Source organism: Macrosteles quadrilineatus, unplaced genomic scaffold (genome assembly GCF_028750875.1).
Source record: "Macrosteles quadrilineatus isolate MER2022 unplaced genomic scaffold, UCM_ALF_1.0 Scaffold_1__1_contigs__length_201487025, whole genome shotgun sequence".
In the NCBI taxonomy this organism is placed as follows: Eukaryota; Metazoa; Arthropoda; class Insecta; order Hemiptera; family Cicadellidae; genus Macrosteles; species Macrosteles quadrilineatus.
In genome coordinates, this window is record NW_026542594.1 from 18,295,115 (window position 1) to 18,321,497 (window position 26,383).

Below are 26,383 nucleotides of genomic sequence, written 5' to 3' on the forward strand. Positions count from 1 at the left end.
TTGACCAAACTTAACCCTAGATTTGTTTCTGATCAACATAAAACTGTACTGTAAGTTTACGTGGTGGTATCCCTCCTAAAGGTGCGATTGACTTTACATATGCTATCTAAATAGGCCTAATCATCGGCTGATTCCTACTTATTTTGGGACTGGGTTCCATTACCCAGTTAACGAAACCAATCATGAAATTAATTTTCATCGGCATCTTCGAAGTCCATCTTTTTGGTTACTTTTAAGAAACGGAAACTACCTCTAGGTTTTACTATTATATTGCCCCCTTCACCACCGTGCATGCTAGGCTATATTATTTGAATCTTTTCTGCTTGGAGCAACAGGCAGTACCTGGTTAAAATATCCTCCAAACAATATTGTTTTTCCGCCCATTGGAACTTGTCATAGTACTTACTTAATGAACAAATATATTGCCTGTACGAACCTATTTCATCTTTATTCCCAGGTTGTTTTCTAAGAGTGACCGTTGAGGTTATTCCACTTCATACAACATTATTTTGATTAACCCTTTCGGTGCTATGGAACGATATATCAATCCTCGTCTTTTACCCGCAGACTGCTATGGAACAATATCGTTCCTTGTCTTTTACCCGCAGACTGTTATGGAACAATATATCGTTGTTGCATTTTTTTTTACGGCATTATTTATTAATATTTTATTATGTTACTTGCGGCAAATGAATGCTGAATAAATGTCCTTTTAGGGAAATATTATTTTGCACTTCATCATTACACTTTGAAATGGTACAAACTCTTGGTTGAATCTAGGAAAGCAGTAATAATGAAATGGCACGTTTATTTATATTATTTAAATACCTTGCTGGATCTAAGATTTGCCGATCTGTGTTTATCTATCCTGGGGAGGGGTTGACGCCTTGCTAGGCAGGGGGCATCAGCTTGTCCCTGCAAGAGCCATAGGTTGGAGACCCCTGGTAAATATAAAATTCCAAGCCTGCCAACAGACAGTTTTTGCCGAATGCGGTTAACACAGGAGCAGTTAAGAGTGAGTAGCTCGAGTGACCATGTCCAGTGTCACATCGTGATGATACTAATGGAAAACATGGCATAAAAAAATAGCAGTAACCTTTATCTAAATGTGTAATGGTAGCCTACTGTACATTCATTTGATGAGTTTTATATCTGTTCATTATAGTGGTCTCCCTTGCAGTAAATACATGACTGGATAGCCATGAATAGCATTTTTATCAACAGTGGTACTGATCTGAAGTAGGGGGAAAAGGTTTATACGTTTTAACTATTAAAGAATATAGTGCATAATCGTAATGTATCTTTTTAAGTTAAATTTGATTTTTTATTTTCAGCCATTACTCGAGTGGGAGGAAACAAGAAGGGTGTTTTCACACGTCAAAGACAACCCAAGTCAGCTGCGTTTTATGTCAGAAGACGAAACTTCAAACTTGCTGCCTTGCTGGATGGAGCACCCCAGCCTGACGATTTGGAGTTGTATTTTGCACCAAGTCATAGAGATGAATTATGAAGGAAATTTGATCACAGCATACCTTGAATGACCGCAATAAAGAGTTTCAATTAATTGTTAAAAGATAAAAGACATTTTGTAATGTCACATTAGTCAGGGCCGGTTCTAGGAATTTTTCAGAGTTAAGCCAACACCCGAATCAGCGCCACTTAGAATCCCCCCCCACCACCCCACCCTCAACCCATGAACATTACTTAACTCTATTTGTGAATTTTTTCCCAAAGATTTTGGGAAGAACTTTTTTGTAAGTTTAGGTTAGAAGAATACTTGCAATAAAAGACTGTTTATTATTCCCAGGAATTTAACATTTTTACACTTTTACTCATCGTATAAACTTTAGCAAAACCAAGGCTACACTAAAAAAACAGGCCGTAATGCTCGTCAAGCATGACGACACGATAGAAGACGGCAATGACGTAATATTTGCCGTTTGTGATGAGCTGCTTGTTTTAATCTTTCCTTGGAAAATAAATAAATAAATACCTACGTCATTGCCGTCTTCTATCGTGACGTCATGCTTGACGAGCATCACGGCCTAAGTTAACAATTTATTTCTAAATGTGAAAAAAATTTTTACGCCACACTACACTATTTTGACGAACTTCCCACACAAGGATTTAGTCCAGAAAACGGCTGTTTGCCGCCAGCTTAATCAAATGGGATTTCTTTGCGTACTACTGTACTATAATGAGTTTTACCGGACACCAATCAGCTGATTACACTGTATTTGGGTGACAATGAGTGGTTATAAACAAAAACATAACCTCTCTTAAAGGTTATGACTAGTGATTTTTAGTCCTTTAGTTGGTGGTAATATGTACGGATTTGTACAGATTTAGTAGTGTGGCGTAAACTATCGTACGTAACTTGTCCAAAATGTGTTAACCGGACTCGTATGGTAATCCCGTACTCGACCCGCACGGCAACGACCACACTCGTCCGGTAAACACTTATTTTCAGGACTAGTAACGTAATATACCATTACAGGATAACTTGGATACGATATAAGTTAAAGCCTATTACAATGAAAAACAGGTGTAGATAGATGACAAGAGAGGAATTTTTAATTGAACACATTAAACATGAAGAAAACATGAAAAACCAAATTTATTACCTTTACAAAAAGAATACAAAATTATCAATTTGAACAGTTCAAAAGCTCTTAGCAGTTAAAAATTAATTTTCATAGCTTTGATCTTGGCAAATTCTTTAATTTCAGAGTTGGTATCAATCTGGTTCAGAGCATCAGAATGTGGTTCAGAACATGAGTCATGAAATAAAACCCACAGGCGCCGCGCTGTAGTACGCTGCCTACTGCCGACTGCCGAGCGTCAGAGCTCACTACAAATCGAAACTACAAATGGCATTAAGTCCTTATGAGTTGTAGTGCTGTACAAATATACGCATTTTTCATATGCTGTTGGTACAAACAGAATAAATGCCTTAATTGTTAATTGTTGCTTTGAATACTTGAACTCTGAGCGAAAATTAACAAAATTACGTTGTTCACTAATAAAAAATTTTACCGTTGGCGCCCAGCGCCAATTTTTTGTGGCGCCATATGCGGCCGCTTAGTTCGCGTATGGGTTAAACCGGCCCTGACATTAGTTCTGTTGTGTGAAAATTATATTGTTAAGAAGATATATATACTTAAAGTTAAACATAAGTACAATAATATCCATTAGGCCTGTTATGCTTAGGCAGTGTAGGTAAGTCTGTCGTAGTGTCATACTTGTTTTCTGTGAAAACACCATTTATACTTTTAACTTATAATTTTTCTACATTTATTCAAAATAAACGTTGTGTAATCAACAGGGTCGGGTGTATTGTTTTGTTCCTACCATTTTATTTTACTGAATTCTGCAGCTCAGTGGCTTAGTGATATAATCAAATTTATGATGAGCCAGGCATTGTCGGTTAGGAAACAATCCGTCTGTACTACTTTACCACTAAAGCCACCATTGGTTTGTTTATGTGATATATACTAAAACAGCATTTTTACCAGTATTTAAATTGCTGCACGGAAAATTGGTCAATGGAGGCAACATAAAAAAATACCACTAAAAACTTGAGACTGTCAATTTTTCTTAGGTACTCCACTCTAGAAGAGTCTTAAAATAAGCAACAAGCCATGTTAAAAAAGAAAAGCAGAGGGATATTTATTTAGTATGGAAAACACAATTTGAACTCATAAAAAATACAATAAATCAAATTTATAAGGTTTATTTTTGCATGTGAAAGTTAGGTAAATAAGAACAAATGTATTGTACTGCAGTTTATATCAGTTACCAGTAGCAAAAGCATTAGGTTGACATTTCTACTTTACATTTTAAAGAAAAGGTAAAGAAAAAAATTACAGTATTAACATGATAATAATAGGTCCATAACAAAACATTATACAAATTATTGGAAAACAAAAAATCTGCAAAAAAATTAAATATTGTTAAAAGTAAAAATATAACTATTTAACAAATAATTAACTATTATTATTTGCTTTGTTCTACAATTGAGGTATAGTTCCCAGCCTGTATACAATATAAAACTGGTCCATTTTAACCTAATTAATGTTTTGTCATACCAAATGAGTAAAAACACTACCGTCCATAAGGGTGCATTTGGTTTCCAGCTTTGATGTTGGTCTTGATTGCACTGGGGGCTTTACCCATGGGTCCCATTCCGGGTTGGTTGGGGTTCATACTACCCGGGGGTCCAACAGGAGCGACCATCATCCCCCCTGGGACGTTCTGCTGAACACCCTGGGGCACCAGGGGCTTGAGTCCCTTCCCCATGGCTATGGCAGCCACCAGGGCGTGTGTGTCAGCCATGGAGGATGTCTGCGCAGTTGCTCCCCTAGCTCCCCCTTCACTCTCCCACTCCTCTCTCATCTTACTCACCAACTCCCACACGTGTCCTACAACTTTGGTGTAAGTCGCCACTTGTTTCTGATACTGCTCCATCGTCATCGCAACCGCCTTTTGTTCCAGCACATGCATTTTGTGTTCAATTTCTGGATCAAGTTTAGTTCTTAAATAGTCCGGTACAATAGCGTGTGAAAAGGCTGGAATCCTCCCTTCTGTCATTCGAACCAGTTCTTCGTCTCTTTCCGGTGTGAGGTGAAGTGGCAGCACCGTCAGGTTACGTAAAGGCGGAGACTTGTCGTGAGCTAACATCTTTGACAATGCCGTAAGTTGGCCTGAGATTAACGCAAAGTTGTCCAAAAACTGAGGCCAGTTCATTGTCTCGTATTCGTTTTCAAGTTTGGCGACCATAGAGCCAATGGCATATTTGAGGTCATTTACACGCAAAATGATTGCGTCTAAAGCGACTTCCAACTGCTTTTCTTCTCGCTGCATATTTGTTTTTCTAAATTAAGTTCAATAAACTTGAGTAACACAATTTACTGACTAGATTCTTCAGCAGGTTCAACAATTTTTAGACATTCATCAGTAAATTCAACAAATATAGGCTCCAACATTGCTTGTTGCATTGCAGCAGCTGGATTAACAGACTTGTCGATCGCTACTAGCATGTCTCTCAGATGCCGATTACACAAGATGTTCTTAAGTTCTTGGTTTTGTTCTAAAAAAAGAAATACATTAAATTAAAGTTTAAAAATATTCTATCTTTATACTTTTTGCCAAAGAATGATGTAGGAAACTTTGGTTTGAAACAAAAATGAGTTAAAGATGATAATGTATAGACCTACTGTACATTTTGATGATATCTATTTCATGCCCCCAACAATAGTAGAAGCAAATTTGGATTAGCAACCTGTGTGATCTTACTAGAGCAGGCAGCCTAACCAATAAAAACCAGTTTAAAGAATATCTATGGACTATTTTAAACCAATAAAAGGCTAATGTACCTGTTAAGCTATATGTTTTTATATTAGCAAGAGCTTAATAACTGTAACCTAATGTTCTTGTTATTTGATGTTACAATCCAAGTATGATATGTCATTTAATTTGACTAAGTACATAAACCTGATCCATAATGTTTCAAGTACAGGCTACCATTAGTGGTCAATATACATACCAAGTGCATGTGTAGCAACATTGGTTAACTAACATTTGCGTTTGAATAATAGTAAAAAATCTATAAGTAGCACTATTTCAATTCAATTCAATTTCTATTAGCTGGTTCATATTGCAAAGAGAAACAAAAAAGAGGTGGTGTTTGTGTTTTGGTTAGTAATAATTACAATATTGAATTAAGGCCTGATCTTGGAAACTTTACGGTTGACTCTTATTTTGAGTGTTGTGGTGATCAGATCATGCACCCTATTGAATTAATTGTGTTTTGTGTCTACAGACCTACTGTGTATACCAAAATTGTGTATGATATATTTTTTTCTAGCTTGCGTTCTCTTTTACAACATTCTATTCTTAAGAATCCTAAATCCTTTATTATACTTGCAGGAGATTTTAACATTAACATTTTGAAAATAGTTCTCAATCTGAAGAGTTCTTTCAACATTAAATTCTTTCAATCTTTTTACAACTATAAAGGTACCCACTTGCGTTTCAAATGTTTCTAGTACATGTATCGATAATATTATAACTAATTTAAAACCTAATTTATGTTTGCCTTCTGTTGTACAAAATGGTTTATCTGATCACTTTACTCAGTGTCTTCAAGTGAATTGTGGATGTATTAGCCTACTAAGAAACATATAGAACCTGTGGTTAACAAAAAAAACAATATACGTAAGACATTTTTCTAAGGTTAATATTTCCAATTTTGTCAATGCTTTAAAATTGGAGGATTGGTCTTGCTTCTTTCAGAAATTGTATGTAATATCTGATGTAAATACTATTTATAAGGTTTTTTTACATATTTTCAAACTATATTTTGATGCGTCTTTTCCATTAGTAAAGGCTAAAAATAGTCTTAACCGGAATAAAGATAAAGGTTTGCTGACAAGTGGGATTAAAAGATCTAGTAAACATAAACGGGAACTTTTTGAGCTCAGCAAAAAATCCACAAAATCTGCATTTTTAAAACTAGTTAAAAAGTACCGCAAAGTGCTCAGTAAATGTATAAAAACTGCTAAAATATTACATAATAAAAATAAAACTAAAAAAATCATTTAACAAGACCAAAACTGCTTGGCAAATAGTAAAAACAGAAACAAATACTTCTGCCAGTAAAATAGATAAATTTCCTTTTTAATCCGAATCCGCAAACATACAAAATCAGTTAAATCATGTTAACAAATTCTTTACAGAAACCTGCAAACTTCTAAATGTTAATTCTGATCCTGAAAGCTCAATAACATTTTCAATACAAGTGGTCCAACTTAATTCCATGTTAATATCATTAAAAACTACAGATCCTCAAGAAATTCAGCAAATAATTAACGACTTAAAACCCTCTAAATCGTGTGGATGGGATGAAATATCACCCTTTAGCTTAAAACAATGTTCATCTTATATTTCAATCCGACTTGCTCAACTTTATACATGTGTGTTTCCGGATGTACTAAAGCTCTCAAACGTGATACCAGTTATAAATAAAGGCAATCCAAAAGAACTAACTAAATATTGGCCCATTTCATTACCGCCAACATTCTCCAAAATTTTTGAAAAGATTGTTTTTAATAGGTTGTGTATATACACCTATACATTTTTGCACCAAACATGTATTTTGAATACAAATCCCTACATAAAAAGACTAAACAAATAAAAATAGATAAATAAATAAAATGTTAGATTTGTTTTTGCAAAACAATACACTCAGACTGCTTGGAGCCTTAGTGCCGTAATATTTCCTGTGAACTATATTTTGTATCAAAAGTAGGCCTACTGTACTTCCCACCAACAATCAGCTGTATTTGTTTGTTTTCTAAAGCAGAGGTGCCTACAGGGCAGTGGCGCAAGTGCACCATTGGGATTTTTGGGGGGAATTTTAAGAGTGTTGGTACTTTTTTTTCTGGGTTGGGTAAAGGGACTGTCCCAAATTCTCTATAATGAGCATGGACATTTCTTCAATTCAAAATAACCCAACTATCTATAGTGTCAATTTTATTATAAATTATTACAATTTATAAATGTTCCCAAAAAACATTATGTATTGACAGTCACCTAGCATTTATATTTTTGTTTTTTTGTATTTCGAAAATCCCTTCAATTTTGGTTTTGATGTGGGAGGGTGTCAGGTGGCTATTTCTTTAGGCAGGGTGCACACTGGAGAAACCCGTTTCAGGAAACCGATTTCATGAAACGAGAAACTTTAGTTGCTCGCAACAGTCACAACAGATAGATTAGTTTAACACAGGGCAGTGCACACTGCGTTGCATGAAACTGTAATTTCATTTGTTTCTTGCAACTGGTATACATGAAATCCAAAAAACAGATTTCGTATAGGCTTCAGTTTCACGTTTCTATTGGTTTTATTGACTTCCTTAATGTATTGTTATTTTTCCTCAGCACTCAGAGCTAACCTCCGGTTGGTGTCCTTCTTTGTTATTAGTGGGCTAAGTAATTCCACCAAACGTTCAAAAAGAGGCTTTGGCATTCTAAAATATCAAAAAATTTGACAGGATCACTGCATAATTAATTAGCTACAATGTAAGTACTGTGTTGACCATCCCTAATCAACAGGTGAACCCAATACTTCCTTCTTTTAGTTTCCTTTACCACCACCAATATAGTCACATAATCATCATCCGAATTCATATCACAAAACTGATGGAATCCCGCTTCTTCTGTGTGCATTTGTTAAAGAAATGGTTTCCTTGAAACCAATTCAATGAAACCAGTTTCCTGAAACGGGTTTCTCCAGTGTGCACCCTGCCTTAGTTAGGAGGGTTAAAGAAAGGGGCAGTGTGAAATGGGGAGGGCCGCTTTGAGTCCTGACCTTGAGGGTCGCTTTGAGGGGATGGGCACCTCTCTTCTAAAGCATCCAAGAACACATTAGAAATAGTATTTAAACAAAAACTTATACTAATGTTAGTAGGCCTAATAACTAGGGGTCTCAATCCCAGGATCCTGAATCCCCTAGATTTTTGATACCTAGAAATCCCGGGACTAACGTATTTTAATCCCGGGTTTAACGGGATTGCAAAACATATGTTTATATTTATTTTTTGTGAATTTGAGGAGTTTTACTTCTGGAAAATAAATCAAAAATACGTCCAATAACACTTGATACACAATATACTGTTTATTATTATGACGATAAATATATATATGAAATATGGTATAAACTGTGATATATTTTGATTGGACAATTTAATTATCATCAAACTCAATAGGCGAACGTAGTGTAAATATATTATGTTTCATGTTTTTAGACAAATTGTATTTACTTTCTGTAAATGTTATTAGTTAGAAGTTAATTACAGTACGCCTACTGGTTATTTTGAGTTTTACTTTTGTCATTTAACGCAAACAACGCAATTGATGTGGTAAACATAACATAGCAATAGGTAATTAAAGTATTATTTTCTTAACCCTCCGAGTGTTATTTGTCGATGCTTCGACACATAACACACTTTGTGTAGTGTTTTGTGTCGATGCATCGACTCAACAAACACTGTTTACGGCGAAGGCTCTATGACTGACAAAATCGGATTGAACTGGATCGAGTTAGGTATCGTTTTATTTGGCAGATTCAGAGCTTTCTCCGGAGGTCTGTCTCTAAGCGCTTTTCATTTTAGTTCCGAAAATATTGTAGCAGACAGCTGACGTGCGTATTTGTAAACAGCTTGGTTAACCTCGCACCGATGACTGATGTGTTTTATTACGTTTATCATTGTTTTAGTGTTAAAAATCAAAAGTAGTGATATACGTGGTGCATTATAAGAAGATTTAAGTGATTTTGAAGGCCTGGTTGATGATCCTGAAGAAGTAGGTAGTGATATTGATGTAAATTATCAGCCAGATTCCTAGCTATGGTTAGGCTATGCATTCTTAGCTAAACGCTATGTACTGAAATCTGTTTTTTGCCCACAACTTATTTATTTGCAAATCTACTTCCTTATATTATTATATATTTGTAATCCTCATAAAATTTAGAACAAAGTGGCTATTTTCAAATATTTATAGGCCTATAATTTATACAATTTCATTGAGCGCGAACTTATTTTTTTGTTGAAAATTTTCCAAAATATTTTTTTTCACCTAAAAATTGTTTTGAAACAAATGTTCCTTATGCTTTATGTATAATATTGAAGCCCATGATTTTCCAAACAAAATGGTATATAGAACAGTATAATTAACATTGTTTTCAAGCTTCTCAGATCCGTTTTAATAAAACCTTGCAAATGAGCAAAAGATAGGCAGACATTAAGGCCAAAACAAGGGACACTCGGAGTAATACCCCTACCATAAGGCCTAAAAATTAACTATAAACGCACCAATATTATTTCATTTTAAGATTGCTTTTTTATTTTCTATAACTTTATCTTTGTATTTAATTTTAAGTATGGTGAATACATTTTGTACAATCCTAAATTAAGATTTGTATACACTAGGTACTATATAAGTCCTACACTACTACATAAGCAGATGGTTTATTGTTTATCACCCTAAATTGTTTTATTGCTGTCAGTCAACATAACATTTTAACGCTGCAACCAGTGGCGTAACAGCATTGCCCGGGTGCCGAGGGGGCCTGCGAACCGGTGAGCGGGAAAGGGCAATCGGAAACCGGTGAGCAGAGAGGCCCGCGAGACGAGTGGAGCCAAAAAATTGGAGTTCATTCTTATTGAAATTAATTATTAATCATTTAATAATTGTATTAAACAAGTAATAACATTAATGTTATTAATATCTTTATCTTGTCGTCGGTTAACTTTGATAGGGCTATTCAGTGGTAATGACCTAAGGTAACAAGTTGGTTAACAAAATTTTAAAACAGTTTGATCATCTAGCAGAGGACAAACACCTATCGGATCCTGAACTTTATTTTAAAACATTTGTATGTCATGGAACTTTAGATACCGTAATAAATCAAAGCACTTAAATATTTGAGGGGAAAGAATGTATGTTATCTGTTCTCACCCCGGAGATTTTATCGTGTCTACAGACGAACAGTTGAATGTGAAATCAACAGAACTAGCAGCTGAACACAACGAGGATTTCACTTTAGATTTTCTTCACTAACTGCTCACTTTGAAAGCAAAAATGTCAACAAAGAAATAAGTAAAAGAAATTTGTGAACTTTTATTAATTAATTGAATATTATTCTGTTGCTTGCGGCGTCCCAGATGGTAGGACTATATATACATTTTGTTTTCATTGCCTGTACTGTTGCATCAGCTGAAAGGTCGTTTTCGAGGTTAAAGTTGATTAAACACTATATTCGAACTTCGAAGTGCCATGTCTCAAGAAAGGCTTAGTGGGCTAAGTATACTAAGTAAAGAGAGTGAAGCAGCAAGAGTGATTTGATTTTAAAGAGGTTATAAAAGCATTTGCTATTGCTTCACAAAATTCAGTAAGAATGAGCAAATTCAAGTGAAGAACATTTTGAATAGGCCTAGTCGTTAAAAAATGATTGTTTCACCTTGTTTTAATCATGATTAATTTTGGTATCAAACATCAATCAAGTTATTTGTTAAGTCCAAGAAGTTATTAATTTTTATAGTGTATATTACAGTAGAACGTCGATTATCCGAATTAATTGGGGATTGGGGTGTTCGGATAACTGATTTATCGGATAATCGGTCATTGACGGGAAAAATACGGGGAACGGGAAATGACGGGAAGGGATAGCGACCGGCGGCGATTTGCCGATTTCGCGTCTGTGGATACCTACTGTACAATAATATATATTTGATTAGTTAACATCCAGATTTATTTTTACAATACAGCAACAAACATGCACAACAGTACTTAGAACTGGACTATCAGAATGTGTACAGAAAGAAATTTAATAAAAAAAGTCCAAAATAGATTTTTGCTTTAGTCCAGACACTTGTTTTTTTGCTGCTAAGTCTCGCAGTCGTTTTAAAGACAGCAATTGAACAGAATCACATTCTTCTTGCTGCTCTAACCACAGCATTGCAGTCTCTAGGCAGCGAAAAGCTTCATCGTGGGATGGGCCGTTTTCATTAACGAGGTCGATGTCATAATCCTCTTCTTCATCGTCATCACCGTTCTCTTGGACGTGAGCTATGATTTCATCGTCCGACATCACTTCATATCCAGGGTCATCTACATCACATTCAAACCACTCTTGAATATGGTCTTGATCACAATCTTCAAATTCTGGAGATTGGTTTATGAGGCCAACCAGTTCTGACACAAATTGGGTCGGGGGCTCTTCAGGTGTAGGAGCAGCCTCAGTTGGGCAAAGCTTATTCCAAGCTTTCTTCAGTGTGGTCTCCTTGACGCAGTCCCATGCTTCTGCAGCCATATAAACAGCATCCTTCATGTTTATTGCTTTATAGAGCTGAAGAATGGGTTTGTCTTCTTCTTGCCCAAGCAGAACCATCCGTAACAATGCTTTTCCGTAGTAACGTTTAAAGCTTTCAATTACCCCTTGGTCCATCGGTTGGAGAACTGAGGTTACATTTGGAGGCAAAAAAATCACCTTGAACTTGCCATTTTTTCTGTCGAGGTCCATCGAGGAAGGATGACTTGGAGCATTATCGATAATTAGTAAAACATTTCCAGAGCTCCCAGTTGCGATGTGTTGCTTTTTCACCTCCGGTATAGATACGGTATCACACCATTCAACAAAAATGCTTGTGTCCATCCATGAGTTCTTTTGGTTTTTGTAGGTGACTGGTAATTTTACAATTCCCTTAAAGCACCTCGGGTTCTTAGATTTCCCTATGATAAGCAAAGGTAGCCTATGAATTCCAGTTCCAGTTTTATTAGCGCACACCATTGCAGTGATGCGGGCCTTTCTTGCCTTAAAACCAGGAGATGACATCTCTTTCTTAGAAAGTAAGGACTTTGTTGGCATTTTCTTTCAATATAGGCCTGTTTCGTCTGCATTATAGACATTGTTATCTTCGTAGCCTTCCTCACTGAGCAAACTTGCAAACGAATCTTTGAATTTTTCTCCTGCTTCAGTGTCAGCAGACAGCTTTTCCCCTTGAATATCCAACTCCCTAATACCATGCCTAGATTTAAAACGTTTCAACCAGCCGGTTGATGCCTTAAAGTCAGCGTTACCACCAAGTATCTCATTCATTTCTACGGCTTTTTCACAAATCAAAGGGCCACTTATTGATTGACCTTGTCCACGTACCTGCATAAACCAAGTGTACACTGCGGTGTCAAAGTCTTGGTTTTCCGCCATTTTCATGGTTTTTCTATGTAGGCTCCCATCTTCACTGTCGAGTACACACGCAAATTTTGTGATAGATTCACTTTTCTTTTTAATGTCAGATATCGTCACATTTTCAACTCCATTTTCCCGAGCTAAACTCGATCCACTAGCACCTCTTTTTAACTGCTCCAATATCTTAAGTTTATCAGAAACACTAAGCACTACGCGTTTACGTTTGGACGACATAGTCAGTGTAGAATGAAACAGTACAATAGAAACCCGTACGAACTGTCACTGTCGAATGCTCACAGGCGACTGAGACTTGAGACGGAGACTGAGTCAGTGGGAGTAGGAGTGGCGCGCACGGCCATAGCGCATGACAATTTCGTCACGTAGGCGCGCCACGCCGATTATATTGATTTTTGCTTCTTTCTTCCTTTCGGTTAACCGACGATTCGGATGACCGGGCTTCGGATAATCGACGTTCTACTGTATTTAACATTTTCTATTAGCAAATAATTATTTTACATTTTAGTTTTGCCCTATAATATAAAATGTGTTTGGTTGAACACAATATTTTGCTACTCTACTGACTTTGTGTGATAGCCTATTTCTTATTTTACCTCACAATTCATCAATGCTTAAGGCTTATTTGTTATGAAGGTCAAATAAAAATTGCCATATTTTAGCCTGTGATAAAAGTACGTAATTTTTTTAATCAACCAACCATTAGTGTATATGAGTTAATAATAACCACTGATAAAAACTAACCGAATAAATAATTTATGAAATGTGTTAAAATTAAATACTAAACCTCCTTTACATAAAAAACATTCTGAGACAAATTAAAAATAAGCCATTTTAATTTAATTTTAAAACTATTTATTTAGGCCTACAACTATTAATATTGATATGGGTAATGATATAACATTTTTATCATACCATGACTGAAATACTTAACACGTCCTTTTATAAAAAAACATTAGGTACCCTTAATTTATTTAATAGTCAATTTATGATGCAACAACTATTTGATCACTATACCGAGGTGGTCCAAAAAACCGCAGTGGTGAGGGGGAAGGGTGTTTGATTATGTTGTATCGATGGGCTAAAAATAACTCATGGGAGGGGGGCCCAAAAAGTAAGTTTGAAGGGAGGCCCAAAAAAATAAAAGTTTGCAGGGGGGCCCAAAAAAATCTGCTACGCCACTGGCTGCAACTCATGATTCTTCCCACATTATCTTTTTATCTTTAAATTTGGATTTATTTAGTTTCCAATTAGCGTGACATGTACCACATGCAAGTGCAGTTGCTCGTCATTTTGTTAATGTGTTTATTTAATTAAAGAGCATTTCATTTATACACTATAGGCCTAAGTTAGAAAGACAGATGATGAGAGTTCTGTGTAGTGATATATCTTTACTTAGAACACGGCAAAATTGCACAGTGTAACACTGTTAAGGCCAGTTTAAAACATTAGAGGACTCAACTAGGGGACTTCACGCTCATTTAAAATGGCTAAACAGTTAAAATCATAAAATAATATAATCCCCGGATTGATCCCGGGAATCCCGGGATCAGCTGAGACGAACCCCGAAATCGGATTGAAGGCCTGGGATTGAGACCCCTAGTAATAACACAACAACTATATTCATATTGATATTTTTATGACATGGACAACATAATAGTAGCCTCCTCTAATTCAAGGCCCCACCAAGACAAAAGTGGCAACACCGCAGACGGGCAACAAAAAGTGCAAGGCTATAAAATGTAATTAATGTAAAAAATGTGATTAATTACATTTTATATAATCACATTTTTTACACTGTAGGCCTACCTCAGTTATTACTTTCATTTTATGTCTTAACATTTTTATTCATATTTAAAAGACATATTCATATTCTTTAGACAATACTATTAATTTAGTTGACATTGTACTCATTATGGAACTTTTCCATGACACAAAGCCAATGGGTTTACCAACTCTCATTCAACTCATAGCAATACTAAAAATTTTATTTGTTTATTTTTAAAGCAAATAATCTAGTTATCATGTGTTAAACAATTGCATGGAGACAAAGCAGTGAAATATTAAATTAAATTATTTGTTACCTCAGTCCAATCTTTATAATAGCATGTTTTTTTTTGCATGTAAAATTAGTTGAATTATTATCCATTATTTAATTGAGATGCAAGGGCTGCTAGTAAGGTCCATTAGTTATTTAATTTATTACACCAAAATACTAGGCTATTATTTTAATTTAATCCATTCCATAAGAATTTTATTAATTTATTTCCAAAAGACATTTATGTATTTTAATGTATTGAGGTAAAACAAGGAATTATAGTAAACATTTTGTGTATTAACTCTTATAATATCTCATTCTAGTAATTTTAAATAGTTTGATTTGTAAGGTTTGAATAAGAATTGCATCATTTAATTTCATTTATGTAAATATTTAATTTTAAGTTATTAGGATAGGCACGGGCAGGAGGGCCTATGCGGGACGATGATTGGCAACACAGATGAAAATACACCTTTTGAATACGATTCTTGCTTGGAGCTGGATAATGTTTTTGAAAGCGAAAGATTTTTCAATGAAACCCCAATAAATAGTAGTCTTAAAATATTTCACACAAACATAAGAAGTTTCTCAAAAAATTTTGACGATTTATCAGTGTATTTACAGTCTTTGAATGCTAATCTAGATATCATCGTCTTATCAGAGTGTTGGTTGAGCGGGGGGGAGGTGGGTCACTTGGACGGGTTTGACTGTACAATGACAGATACACAAAACAACAAAAATGACGGAGTCATTGTTTTCATCAACAAACGTCTGTCTGCTACAGTAACTCAAGTTAACATCAACAGAGTTTTTGGTATTTCTTTGGAATTCAGTCTTTTTAATAAAATATTCAATCTGTTAGCTGTTTACAGGACGTTTGATAGTGAAATTGATCATTTTATAAATGGTTTGGAATGCTATTATAATCGCATAAGTAAAGATACTAACTGTATCTTTTTGGGTGATATAAACATCGACTTACACAAAACTGATGCAATAACGGATCTTTACTTAAACACTTTACTAGGTGCTGGACTAGTCCAGTGCATCGACAAGCCGACCAGAGTGACACACAACACATCTACTTGTATTGACCACATTTTTGTCTGTTTTCATGATATGAGACGAGTCAAATCTGCTGTCATACAATCTCACATCACTGACCATTACAGCACTGCTCTTAAAATCACTAACACCATTCAGTCGCCTACAGGAACTGGAACTGACACTCTGCCACAGAACCAATTTCGCACCTACATTGATCACGCTTCACTAACTGAACATATTACAAAAACTGACTGGAGTCCTATCATGAGTAATCACGAGGTTAATCAGTGCACAGCATGTTTTTGTTCGACATTGAGTAACTGTATCGAAGCCTCAACAAAAACAATTAAAAATCACTCAACAAGATTTAAAAAAATAAAGCCTTGGATTACCGTAGACCTCATTAAATTAATTCGAAAACGAGACAAGTTAAGTAAAAAGATCAAAACCCAACCTTTTAATATATTACTTCTAGATAGATTCAGGGCCCTGCGCCTATCTTTAAATCAAAACATCAAACTCGCAAAGAAAAATTATTATAGGGGTATAATTTCAGAATCTAACAGGGATCCAAAATTATTTTGGGGCATAGTTAGTGAAATATCGGGCAGGAATTGCTCTAAGGACCATTTTCCATTTGAAAAAGTGTTACCTGGTTCTTCGAATAATGCGAACATGAAGACTAAAATAGCTAATGATTTTAATAAGTTCTTTACATCAGTGGGTTCTAAATTGGCCAACTCAATCAATTCAGCTGGGGCTCCAGTCGTAAACGACGCTGACTTCTCACTCGACACGAATTTCACATTCAACACGGTCACACACGCTGACATAGAACGTTACGTCCAGGGTCTGCGCGGAGGGTCTGCACCTGGCCATGATGGTATCTCGGCCTTTGTTCTTAAAGAAAACATCCACTCTCTATGTGCTCCTCTTCTGCACATTGTCAATCTTAGCCTGACATCTGGTATATTCCCAAACGAGCTGAAATTGGCCAAGATCATTCCATTGCACAAATCCAATGATTTCACAGACATGAATAACTATCGTCCGATTTCTTTGTTAAGTGTAATCGCTAAGCTATTAGAGAAAATATCTAAAGACCAACTTGTTTTTTACCTCCACCAGTGCAATATATTAAGTGAAAATCAGTATGGTTTCAGGAGTGACAAAAACATATCTGATGCTTTATTCGATATTAATAAATGCATTAACGAGGCAATTTATGGCAACAAACGAAGTATGTTAATATTTTTAGACTTGAAAAAAGCTTTTGACTCAGTGGACAGAAGTCGATTGTTGCGTAAACTTGAGCTTGTAGGGGTGCGCGGCACCTCGCTCGCTTGGTTCAGCAGCTACCTCTCTGATAGGCTACAAACTGTCGCACTTGGTGAAGTGTCAAGCGATGTTTTGCCAGTGGAGTATGGTGTGGTCCAGGGTTCGACCCTTGGTCCTGTTTTGTTCCTCCTTTATATTAATAATATTTCTAAAATTCAAACAGAAGGAAAATTAACATTATTTGCTGATGATACTCTAATATTTGTAACCGGATCATCCTGGGAGGAGGTTAAAAACAAGGCTGAATCAGACCTCTGTTTGCTAAAAAAATGGCTTGACCAAAATGTATTGTCTCTTAATATATCTAAAACCAAATTCATGCCAATTTCATTACGTAAGATAACCGAATACAAACTTGAAAACCTATCTATTCATGTCTGTGGAAATCATTCCAATAACTCTTGTTCTTGTAGCAAAATTGAAAAAGTTGATTCATACAAATATCTTGGTATTGTTTTTGATTCAAAGATGAAGTGGTCGGAACATGTTGAATATCTAACAAATAAATTACGCAAATATATTTATGCATTTAGGCAACTTAGTGATATACTCGAAGAGCAAGAAATTAAAATAGCATACTATGCATATGTTCAATCTTTGTTATCTTTTGGAATTATTGCTTTTGGTGGTGCTTACAAAACTATCTTGCAACCTGTTTTTGTTGTACAGAAAACAATACTTAAAGTTGCTTTTAAAAAACACTTTAGATATTCAACTGACGACCTTTTTGTAGAAACGGGAGTTTTGACAGTCAGACAGTTATTTTTAAAATTTATTTTAGTTCACATGTACAAAAACTTTGATAATATTTTTATAAAAATTACTCATCCCCACAATACGCGCTTTTCTCGAAATGTTGGTATAAATGTTCCACAAACTTTAAAATCATTTTCACATACGAATTGCTTTCACTTAACCCAAATCATTTATCGTAACATGTGTAACAGATATCAAAATGTCAACATTTTAAATTCACCCTCTCTCTCTCTATTTAAGAAGCATGTTGTGGGGTGGCTTGTTGGACTGAGTACAGAGGACACCAAGGCCGTTATCGCGTTGGGCGGACCTGACCGTTGACCCTACACAATCACTGATACAACACCTTCACTGACTGACCAACACACCACACTCCACCTCTCCTCTCCAATCTTCACCAGATTTTTATAAATTTTCTCAGTTTTGTACAAAGAGTTTTTTATCGTCAATTTAATTCACAGAAGAAAACTAAACATTCAGTTTCAAGCAAGAAAATTTTTTAAAATTTAGAATTATACGAATTATTTTTTGTTTTCCTATACATTTTTCTACCTCCCATCTAAATTAACCTTTTTCGCAACTCGAGTCTACGCACAGGCCCTGCCTATGTAGACTTTTTCCTTTGTTATAGAAGGTATTTTTTTTTGCACATTTTTCGTTTTATTTCTACAGAATATAATTTTTCTTTTGTTATCCAGTTAGTAATGTTTGCTGTATTATATTTAAGTAAAAAAAAATACAATGTAATTATATGTATATAATTTATGGGAAATAAAATATTATTTCATTCATTCATTCATTCACTAAAACTTACCGAGCAATTGCAGTTTCTCCAAAGGCACAGTGTCTTCAGTTGGAAAATAATAAAGATTTGATTGTTTGTCGTTAACTACTGCAGGAGGTTTGACTTCAGGAACACAATCTTCAGCTTTGTGGTTCTTCCAACAAGCTAATGAGCAACTAGAACAAATATACACATCTAAGGTAAATGTACGAGTAGTTTACAGCAAGCTAGTAGTTGAGAATTCACAGATCTAACTCTAATAGTAAGAGTTCATGTTTAACTTCCTTTGTGTTCAATATCTAAAAACAAACTTCAGATGTTTTCCTCAATTTTTATTGCAACATACCCTTTGGTCAGCTCTGTGTTTGAAATGTTGTGGAGGTACAAAGTTCACCATACCTGTTGAAGACTCTCATCTTATGATTTCTTCTGGATTTGGATAAGTTGCAATGTTGATAACAACTTCATTTAAAACATAATTTTAATTTACTTTATTTAAGTCTCCTTACTTGATTTAGGCCTATATTATATATGTGTAAATTATGTATAATTATGAATATAGATGTTATTTCAACTTACTTTTTTAACTTTAGATTAATAGGTAGCCTAATGATTTCCAGGCCTGTCATCTACTGGTACAGAAAACACAAGATTGTTTCAGATTTTGGCACAGTCAATGTGTAAACTTTTTGTGATAGAATACCTTTAAGGTGCATTTTCCTCTAACTTAAGTAACTTTGCTGCGTGCTACCCGGTTAAGCTAAAGAACGCAGCGTAATCAGGAATAGCGTGGTTAAAATAGGACGCAGCTCAAAAGTGTTTCCCTAGAAATCTGACAAAAAGTTGCGTCACTAGCAAATTTGTGGTTCCACAGTAGCATTTACAGACTTTCCTGTTAAAGGGAACATTCATTATTATCGATAATTTGTTTAAATTATCGATATTTTTGTTTTCCTTTACGATTTATATTCCTTCTGATTAGCCTACAAATTGACAACTGATCTTGTTTAGGCAAAAATAATATAAGTTATAGCCTGGCCTAGTTCATCACAGTCGTAGAAACTGGAGAATCGTCAGTTTCTTCTTTTTTAACTTCTTATGATAGCCCTATGTGGCAGTTGTAGTCTCCATAGAATTCTTTGATGGTGTAGTGTGGTCTTTGGAGGAGATAATTTTTTAGCGCAAAAGTGAATTTTTGTGTGTTGTTTATTGTTTTGAGATGTTGTGGCAGTAGGTTTTAGAGTTTTGCTCCCATTGCAGCGGGGGTTTTGTTGGTTTTGTTTAGTTGTACTTCTTTTAGTTGACTGTCACTGGCACTTTCCCATGCAATTAAGCAGAATTTCAGGTGTGAAGCGAAGATTCCATGGTAAGCCATCTTAGTAGTTTCTTCGTTAGTTAATTCCTCTGAGTTTTCTAAGGGCATAGATAGCTGATGAGAGTTTTTGCTGGAACTTTTCCAAGTGGGGGTGCCAGTTTAGTTGCTGGTCAAGAGTGATGCCAAGGAATTTGGTTGTGGGGTTGGCATTTGTTGTGTGCATGTCTTCTTCAGCTGAGGGTATGTTGGGATGAATTTCATGCAGACAATTTTAGATTCGTTGATTCGGAGATTAAGGCTATTGCAAATTTCTTTTGCTGTGTCTACTGTTGTTTTCTGTTAGATTGGGTGTTGGCATGCCCAGGACTAAAATGGATGTGTCGTCAGTAAACTTATACGTTTATTATCTGCTGGTAGGAGGGTGGGGAAGGTGTCTATTTAGATCAGAAAGAGTAGGGGTCCCAGTAATGAAACTTGGGGGATACCCTGAGTGATGGTTTGCAATTTTGATCTAGATTTGGTAATTAAGTTTCCAGTTTGGTGTTCAATTTCAATGAGTTGTTGTCTATTGTGGAGGTAGCTTTTTATCCAGTCTAGAGCTTTGTTGTTTATGTTCAGGGCTGATATTTTTTGGAGAAGTAGGTTATGGTCTAGGCTGTCAAACACTTTTTGGAGATCTAAAAATATGCCGTTTGCTGTTTTCTATCCTCCCATATATTGGTTATGGTGTTGCACAGTTGAGCCAGAGCAGTATTTATGGATTTCTTTTCCCTGAAGCCGTGTTGGTTGTCACTTATTAGGTGGATGTTTTCCAGGAAGGTTATTATTTGGAAGTTGATTATTTTTTTTAGAGATTTGGATAGGGCCGGTAGTATTGAAAATGGTCTATAGTTTTTAGTTAGGGTGGTATCTCCTTTCTTGAATTTGGGGTAGACCAGAGCTTGTTTCATGGCTTGTGGAACTGTGGCTTGTATTATGGAAATGTTGATCATATTTGTCAAGGGAGGAATTAGTTCGTTCTTGCAATGCTTTAGGATTTTGTTTGGGATTTCGTCCAGTCCGCACAAGGATTTTGGGGGAAGGATTTTGAAAAGTTTATTGAGTTCATGTTGGGTGATTGTTTTAAAGGCAGATAGATGTGGTTAGAAATACCTATGGCCTATGGATTAAGAAATGAAACTGTTCTAAACTAATCTAACATAACTAACTAAACTTGATGTACCATTTAAAAATTCCATTTGATAACAGAAAAGGCAGGCCCATGTGGGGAGTATCAAACATAATTTTGAAATGTTACAATGAGTTTGGTTAGTTGTGTTAATAATAGGCTTAAGTTAGTTTAGAACAGATTCATTTCTTCAATATAAGTTGACAATATTTTTTTAATAGTTTGTTGATACTGAACAATATTTATTTTTAGTAGGTGTTCAAGTAAGTTATGTTTCAGTTTGTTAAACAAAAAATAAAATATCCACATATCGAAAAAAATCATTGATAATAATGAATTGTTCCCTTGAGCAGGAAAGTACCACGTTTTGCTATGGTCGAGAATGAAATGTCTCGTTTCGGGCTATATGTTAATGATCTGCAGGATATCACGCTCAAAGCAACTTCAAATAAATAGTTTTCTTCAAAAAAATACCAAATTAAAACCTTGGATAACCGCTGGCCTTGCAAAATCAATTTGTGTTAGGGACAAAATTATAGTCCGTCCGTTTGGCTATGATACCCAGCCGATTATGAACCTTCTCGGAACTCGACTCACCCTTCAGACCTGCTCGCCAGGCTGGCCGTTGATAAAAAGTTTACCTACCTACTGTCACAGTCCCACACATCTGTAGGCCTAACTTTTTTTATTTTAACTTAAAATAAATTGTTCTTTGTATATTGGAGTTCTACATGAAATTTCAAAACTAATGAAGCCAAACACGAACTAATAACGTATTTAGTAATAAATCGCGGATAACACGAGAGCGAACACTCACCGGCAACAACAAACAATGGCGAATACAAGACAGCTAACAGACTGTAGCAGTAATGACTCACTTCCGTCGTCTACATGCGAGCATACAGAAATAACCCTGAGTGCAGGGCTGCCACTCTCTGAATCAATATTTCTTCCTCTTCAAAATGACATACTATATGACTAGTAATAATAAATTACACTGTATGTAATTTGTATTTTCCACATCGTCATCTGACGACCATTGGCCATTTGTTAAAAATTTTGAAAACAGCTGTTTTCATAAAATCGTACCGGTTGTGCAATCAATATTTCATTCTAAATATTACTACCACAATGAAGATAAAATAAATGGCTATTCAGTGGTAGGCCTACCACCCGCAACATCCCACGACGAAAATTACCCGAGCAGGGTAATGCCAAACAAGACGTGTTTTGCCAGTTCCAAAGTGTCGGCTGCAAAAGTCGTGCCGCGCCAAAAATTCATTTGATTTCTAATCGTCATGACATTGTTATATACCTGCTACAGGGTTTGTTTATGTAATAAAATGAAAGTTCAGAATGTGATCTTTCGAATGGTAGCCTATATATATTATTCTCATCTGAGTTGATTATAACGTGTTTTTTTTACCGCTAAAAAAATTTCGGCCCACATCATCACCAGACGACTTTGGCCATTCTAAGCATCAACGTCAGATCGTCACCAGACGACGATCGGCCACTGCTAGGGTTAAATTAGAGCAATCATATTTGGTGGAATTCTTTGGACTTTCATTTCAGGTGTTTCTCCTCGGGGTATGAATTAAGTCTGATATTTATACGAGGTTCTTTCCACTAAAGACTGATTATAACTCGTTCCCCACGCACAGGCTTTGCCTATGTGGGGAAGTTCCATTAGGCTACTATTTAGAATACTGTTTTCTTTGTTTTGTAATTTTTTTTGCATGGAATAAATTAGGTTTGATTTGATTTGATCGACAAGTAAGATGTGGACTACGCCCTAGGTAGCTCTAAACTGTCCAAAAGTAAAAAATCAATGAGGGTGATTTAAGATTTTAGAGGGTGATATTGTGGCTATGGTTCTTGCTCCTTAGACCATGATTGAAAATATTAGGAAAATAGATTGCCTATTTTAGGTTAACTAAAGATCAGTTCCTATTTTTTTAATTTTACACTTTGATGAGGTATTAAATTACCACTTTTTTGTAGACAATTTTAGGCTACTATGAACAAAATTATTATTATTAATTTATTCCCTAAGGTTTTATTTCTATAACAGTTAAAGTAAAAGTCTACAAATTCGGTTTAATTTATTGCTGCCCGAGGGTCCTTCAGGCAGCACATTAATTCCTTTCCCAATGGGTTAACTTAAGTGTTTTGTAGTTAGGTTGGATTAGGAAGGTAAAGTTCAGGTTATATTGAACTGACTCATTAATTTATGCTACCTCCAGACTGTTTTTTGTACAATTGAAATAATAGGTGAAAAACAATGAAATAACAGGCTATCAAAAATGCTTGCAAGCAAATGCATATGCTTGGAACTGATGTTTCCACTCCACAAACCTTCCTCCTTTTTAAGTGATAGTCGCCGCTAGAACTTGGACTTGCCCAAACCACAAATCTAAATAGGCCTAAATTTAATTTAACCAGGCCTAAGTACCTAATTATTATTAAGAAGCTTGATATTAGGTATTTATCTAATCGTACGGCCACTTAGGAATCTCTCCGACAAAAACTGATTGCATTTTTGGAATCAGCGTGAATAAAACTGTACAAGTAGACATATTTAAAAATTATACAGAGGATACGCGACTGGTAACCGGACGTGGATAAGGCGTCCGGCAGTGATGTCACCAGTTTGTGGAGGCCCGGAACGCCATTACCACAACGATACGATGTATACAGCCATCAGTGTTCTTGGTGTAGGCCTAGTGGATAGAGTGCAGGCTGATATGAAAGACCTGGTTTGAATCCCATTGGTAGACTTCCCTTTTTGTCTTAACCCTCCGAGTGTCATGCGTCGCTGCAGCGACTCACGAACACTGTTTACGGCGAAGGCTCTATGACTGACAAAATCGGATTGAACTGGATCGAGTTTGGTATCGTTCTTTTCATTATATTCTAAGCTTTCTCCAGAGGTCTGTCTCTAAGCGCTTTATGTTCTCCGAGCCGATCGTAATTGTAGCAGACAGCTGACGTGCGTATTTGTAAACAGGTTAGTTAACCTCGGACCGATGACTGATGTGTTTTATTATGTTTATCGTTGTTTTAGTGTTAAAAATCAAAAGTAGTGATATACGTGGTGCATTATAAGAAGATTTAAGTGATTTTGAAGGGCTGGTTGATGATCCTGAAGAAGTAGGTAGTGATATTGATGTAAATTATCAGCCAGATTCCTAGCTATGGTTAGGCTATGCATTCTTAGCTAAACGCTATGTACAGAAATCTGTTTTTTGCCCATAACTTATTTATTTGCAAATCTACTTCCTTATATTATTATATACCCTTGTAATCCTCATAAAATTTAGAACAAAGTGGCTATTTTCAAATATTTATAGGCCTATAATTTATACAATTTCATTGAGCGCGAACTTATTTTTTTTTCAATTTTTCCAAAATAGTTTTTATTTTTACAAAAAAAATTTTTTTGAAACAAATATTCCTTAGGTTTTATGTACATGATATTGAAGCCCATGATTTTCCAAACAAAATGGTATATAGAACAGTAGAATTAACATTGTTTTAAGCTTTTCAGATCCGTTTTAATAAAACCTTGCAAATGCGCCAAAAATAGGCGGACATTAAGGCCTAAACTATGGACACTCGGAGGGTTAAAGATCTTGCTTTGAATGCCATTTCTTCCTTCATTTGATTTTTTCAATTCTTAAGCAAGTTGGATTGGTTAGGTTAAAGGCTAAACTCGACAGTAGCTACCGGCATAGACAAAAAGAATGAAATATAGACTGTCAGCCGTGCTGCGGTTGCCATGGTTACCATAGGTTCCGGCGCACACCGCTGTAATTTACGTAGCGCGTACGCCGTAACTACCGTGGTGCTCCAAGCGGTGTGCGCCAGAATCTATGGTAACCGCAGCACAGCTGACGGTCTGTATTTAATTCTTTTGTCAATGCTACCGGACGCCTATGACAGTAACTAACGGACGCATATCCTCTGTGTAAAAATAAAGTTACTTTTTACCCAGTGTAGCCTAGATATAGCCTACGGAACAATTACCTGCCTAGGATTATAAAGATTGATTTGAGTTAAAATATTATGATGTAGGCCCTACAGTAGCCTAGGCCAGGTAAAGAATGCTGGCAATCATTCTAATGCTAACCTTTACACTTTTATCTAGGCCTAAAGCTTAAAACTAGGCAAATCATTTGGTCGAATAACATGACAATAACTTACAACAAAATAGAACTATACTGACCTACACTAATTCCTTATCATTCTAGATACTTACTACGGAATTCTACATTTAGGACACTTATACTTAGAAACAATCTTCTCTGGGCATACTGAACAATTCATATTAAATTATTAGTTACCCTACCATCTCCAAGCATTCACGGAGTTATCAGATTTATTTAGGTTACCGTCATACAAGCACTGTTTGAAATTACTTTAAATTAATATCGACAGCAAAGCTTACTATGTTATTAATTATATTTAAGTATACAAATTATTAGCATTCATTCAATTTCAATGCAGGCATATAACATAACATAACCTAAAAAAATGAATGGAAATACAATTTTTGGAAATGGATGGAAGATTGAATTTGAAGATGGTATTTACTCAGGGGAGGTATAGATCAAGATGCATGGAGTAAAAGAGGTGGGCCAGACAGAGCGGACTGCGCTCGATGACGTCACTGCAGTCCCGGCCGCGGCTGCCTCGCCGCTAGATACATGCTAAACGCACAAACCTACTTTTTCAGACACGATTTAAGCTGGTTTGGAGGAAGCATTTCTCGTTTATGACTCAAATATCATTGTGTACTAAATAATGATTTTTATGATTTTGAACTAACATGAATTGTGAACAGTTTGACAATAGTAAATAACCAATTAGGCCTGTATGTTGCATAGAAAGCGATGAAATGCGGGAGTCTACCGATTCAGTTGGAATAATAAATACACTTTAGAATAATTTTAGAATAAGATATAACAATCCCCTTTTCCAGGTTAGTTAATAAAATATATGTTTAGCACTAGGTAAAAAAGTTGCCTGTTTAAAAGTTACTTCAACTGCTTTTTGGTATTAGTTATAAATGAAACGCCATCCTTTTTCATTTTTAATTTCTTCTTTTTCTATTAAATTTAATGTTAAACTTATTTGGGTTTGTTGATACAAAAAAAAAACAACAACCAATTATA

At 35.5% G+C, this 26,383-nt stretch overlaps 3 protein-coding genes across 5 annotated transcripts in view; 1 reads left to right on the plus strand and 2 right to left on the minus strand.

Annotated features, from left to right (window-relative positions):
• Positions 1 to 3,325, plus strand: part of LOC129004483 (beta-glucuronidase) — a 59,380-nt gene extending 56,055 nt beyond the window's left edge. For all 3 annotated transcript variants that reach the window (XM_054433088.1, XM_054433095.1, XM_054433102.1), the window contains exon 13: positions 1,335 to 3,325. In XM_054433088.1, coding sequence (XP_054289063.1) covers positions 1,335 to 1,510 — 176 coding nt within the window. In that variant the 3' untranslated portion in view covers positions 1,511 to 3,325. The remainder of the gene's footprint in view (positions 1 to 1,334) is intronic.
• Positions 3,326 to 3,708: 383 nt separating this feature from the next.
• On the minus strand, positions 3,709 to 4,863 carry LOC129004510 (mediator of RNA polymerase II transcription subunit 8). The gene has a single exon (XM_054433125.1). The coding sequence runs from the start codon at positions 4,861 to 4,863 to the stop codon at positions 4,105 to 4,107; it is 759 nt and encodes a 252-aa protein (XP_054289100.1). The 3' UTR covers positions 3,709 to 4,104.
• Positions 4,864 to 4,907: 44 nt separating this feature from the next.
• Positions 4,908 to 25,737, minus strand: LOC129004518 (zinc finger HIT domain-containing protein 3). The gene is made up of 3 exons (XM_054433136.1): positions 25,468 to 25,737; positions 18,754 to 18,899; positions 4,908 to 5,089 (listed from the first exon to the last, which is right to left on the minus strand). Exons 1-3 carry the CDS (start codon positions 25,533 to 25,535, stop codon positions 4,908 to 4,910), a joined length of 396 nt encoding a protein of 131 aa, XP_054289111.1. The 5' UTR covers positions 25,536 to 25,737.
• Between the last annotated feature and the right edge of the window lie 646 nt (positions 25,738 to 26,383).

Excerpts from the sequence above, each read along its gene's own strand:
- LOC129004510 (XM_054433125.1), bottom strand. The coding sequence starts at position 4,863 with ATGCAGCGAGAAGAAAAGCAGTTGGAAGTCGCTTTAGACGCAATCATT.
- LOC129004518 (XM_054433136.1), bottom strand. The coding sequence starts at position 25,535 with ATGAATTGTTCAGTATGCCCAGAGAAGATTGTTTCTAAGTATAAGTGT. Across the intron at positions 18,900-25,467 it reads CCTAAATGTAGAATTCCGTA|TTGCTCATTAGCTTGTTGGA; the intron begins GTAAGTATCTAG and ends TATTTGTTCTAG. Across the intron at positions 5,090-18,753 it reads GGAGAAACTGCAATTGCTCG|AACAAAACCAAGAACTTAAG; the intron begins GTAAGTTTTAGT and ends TTCTTTTTTTAG.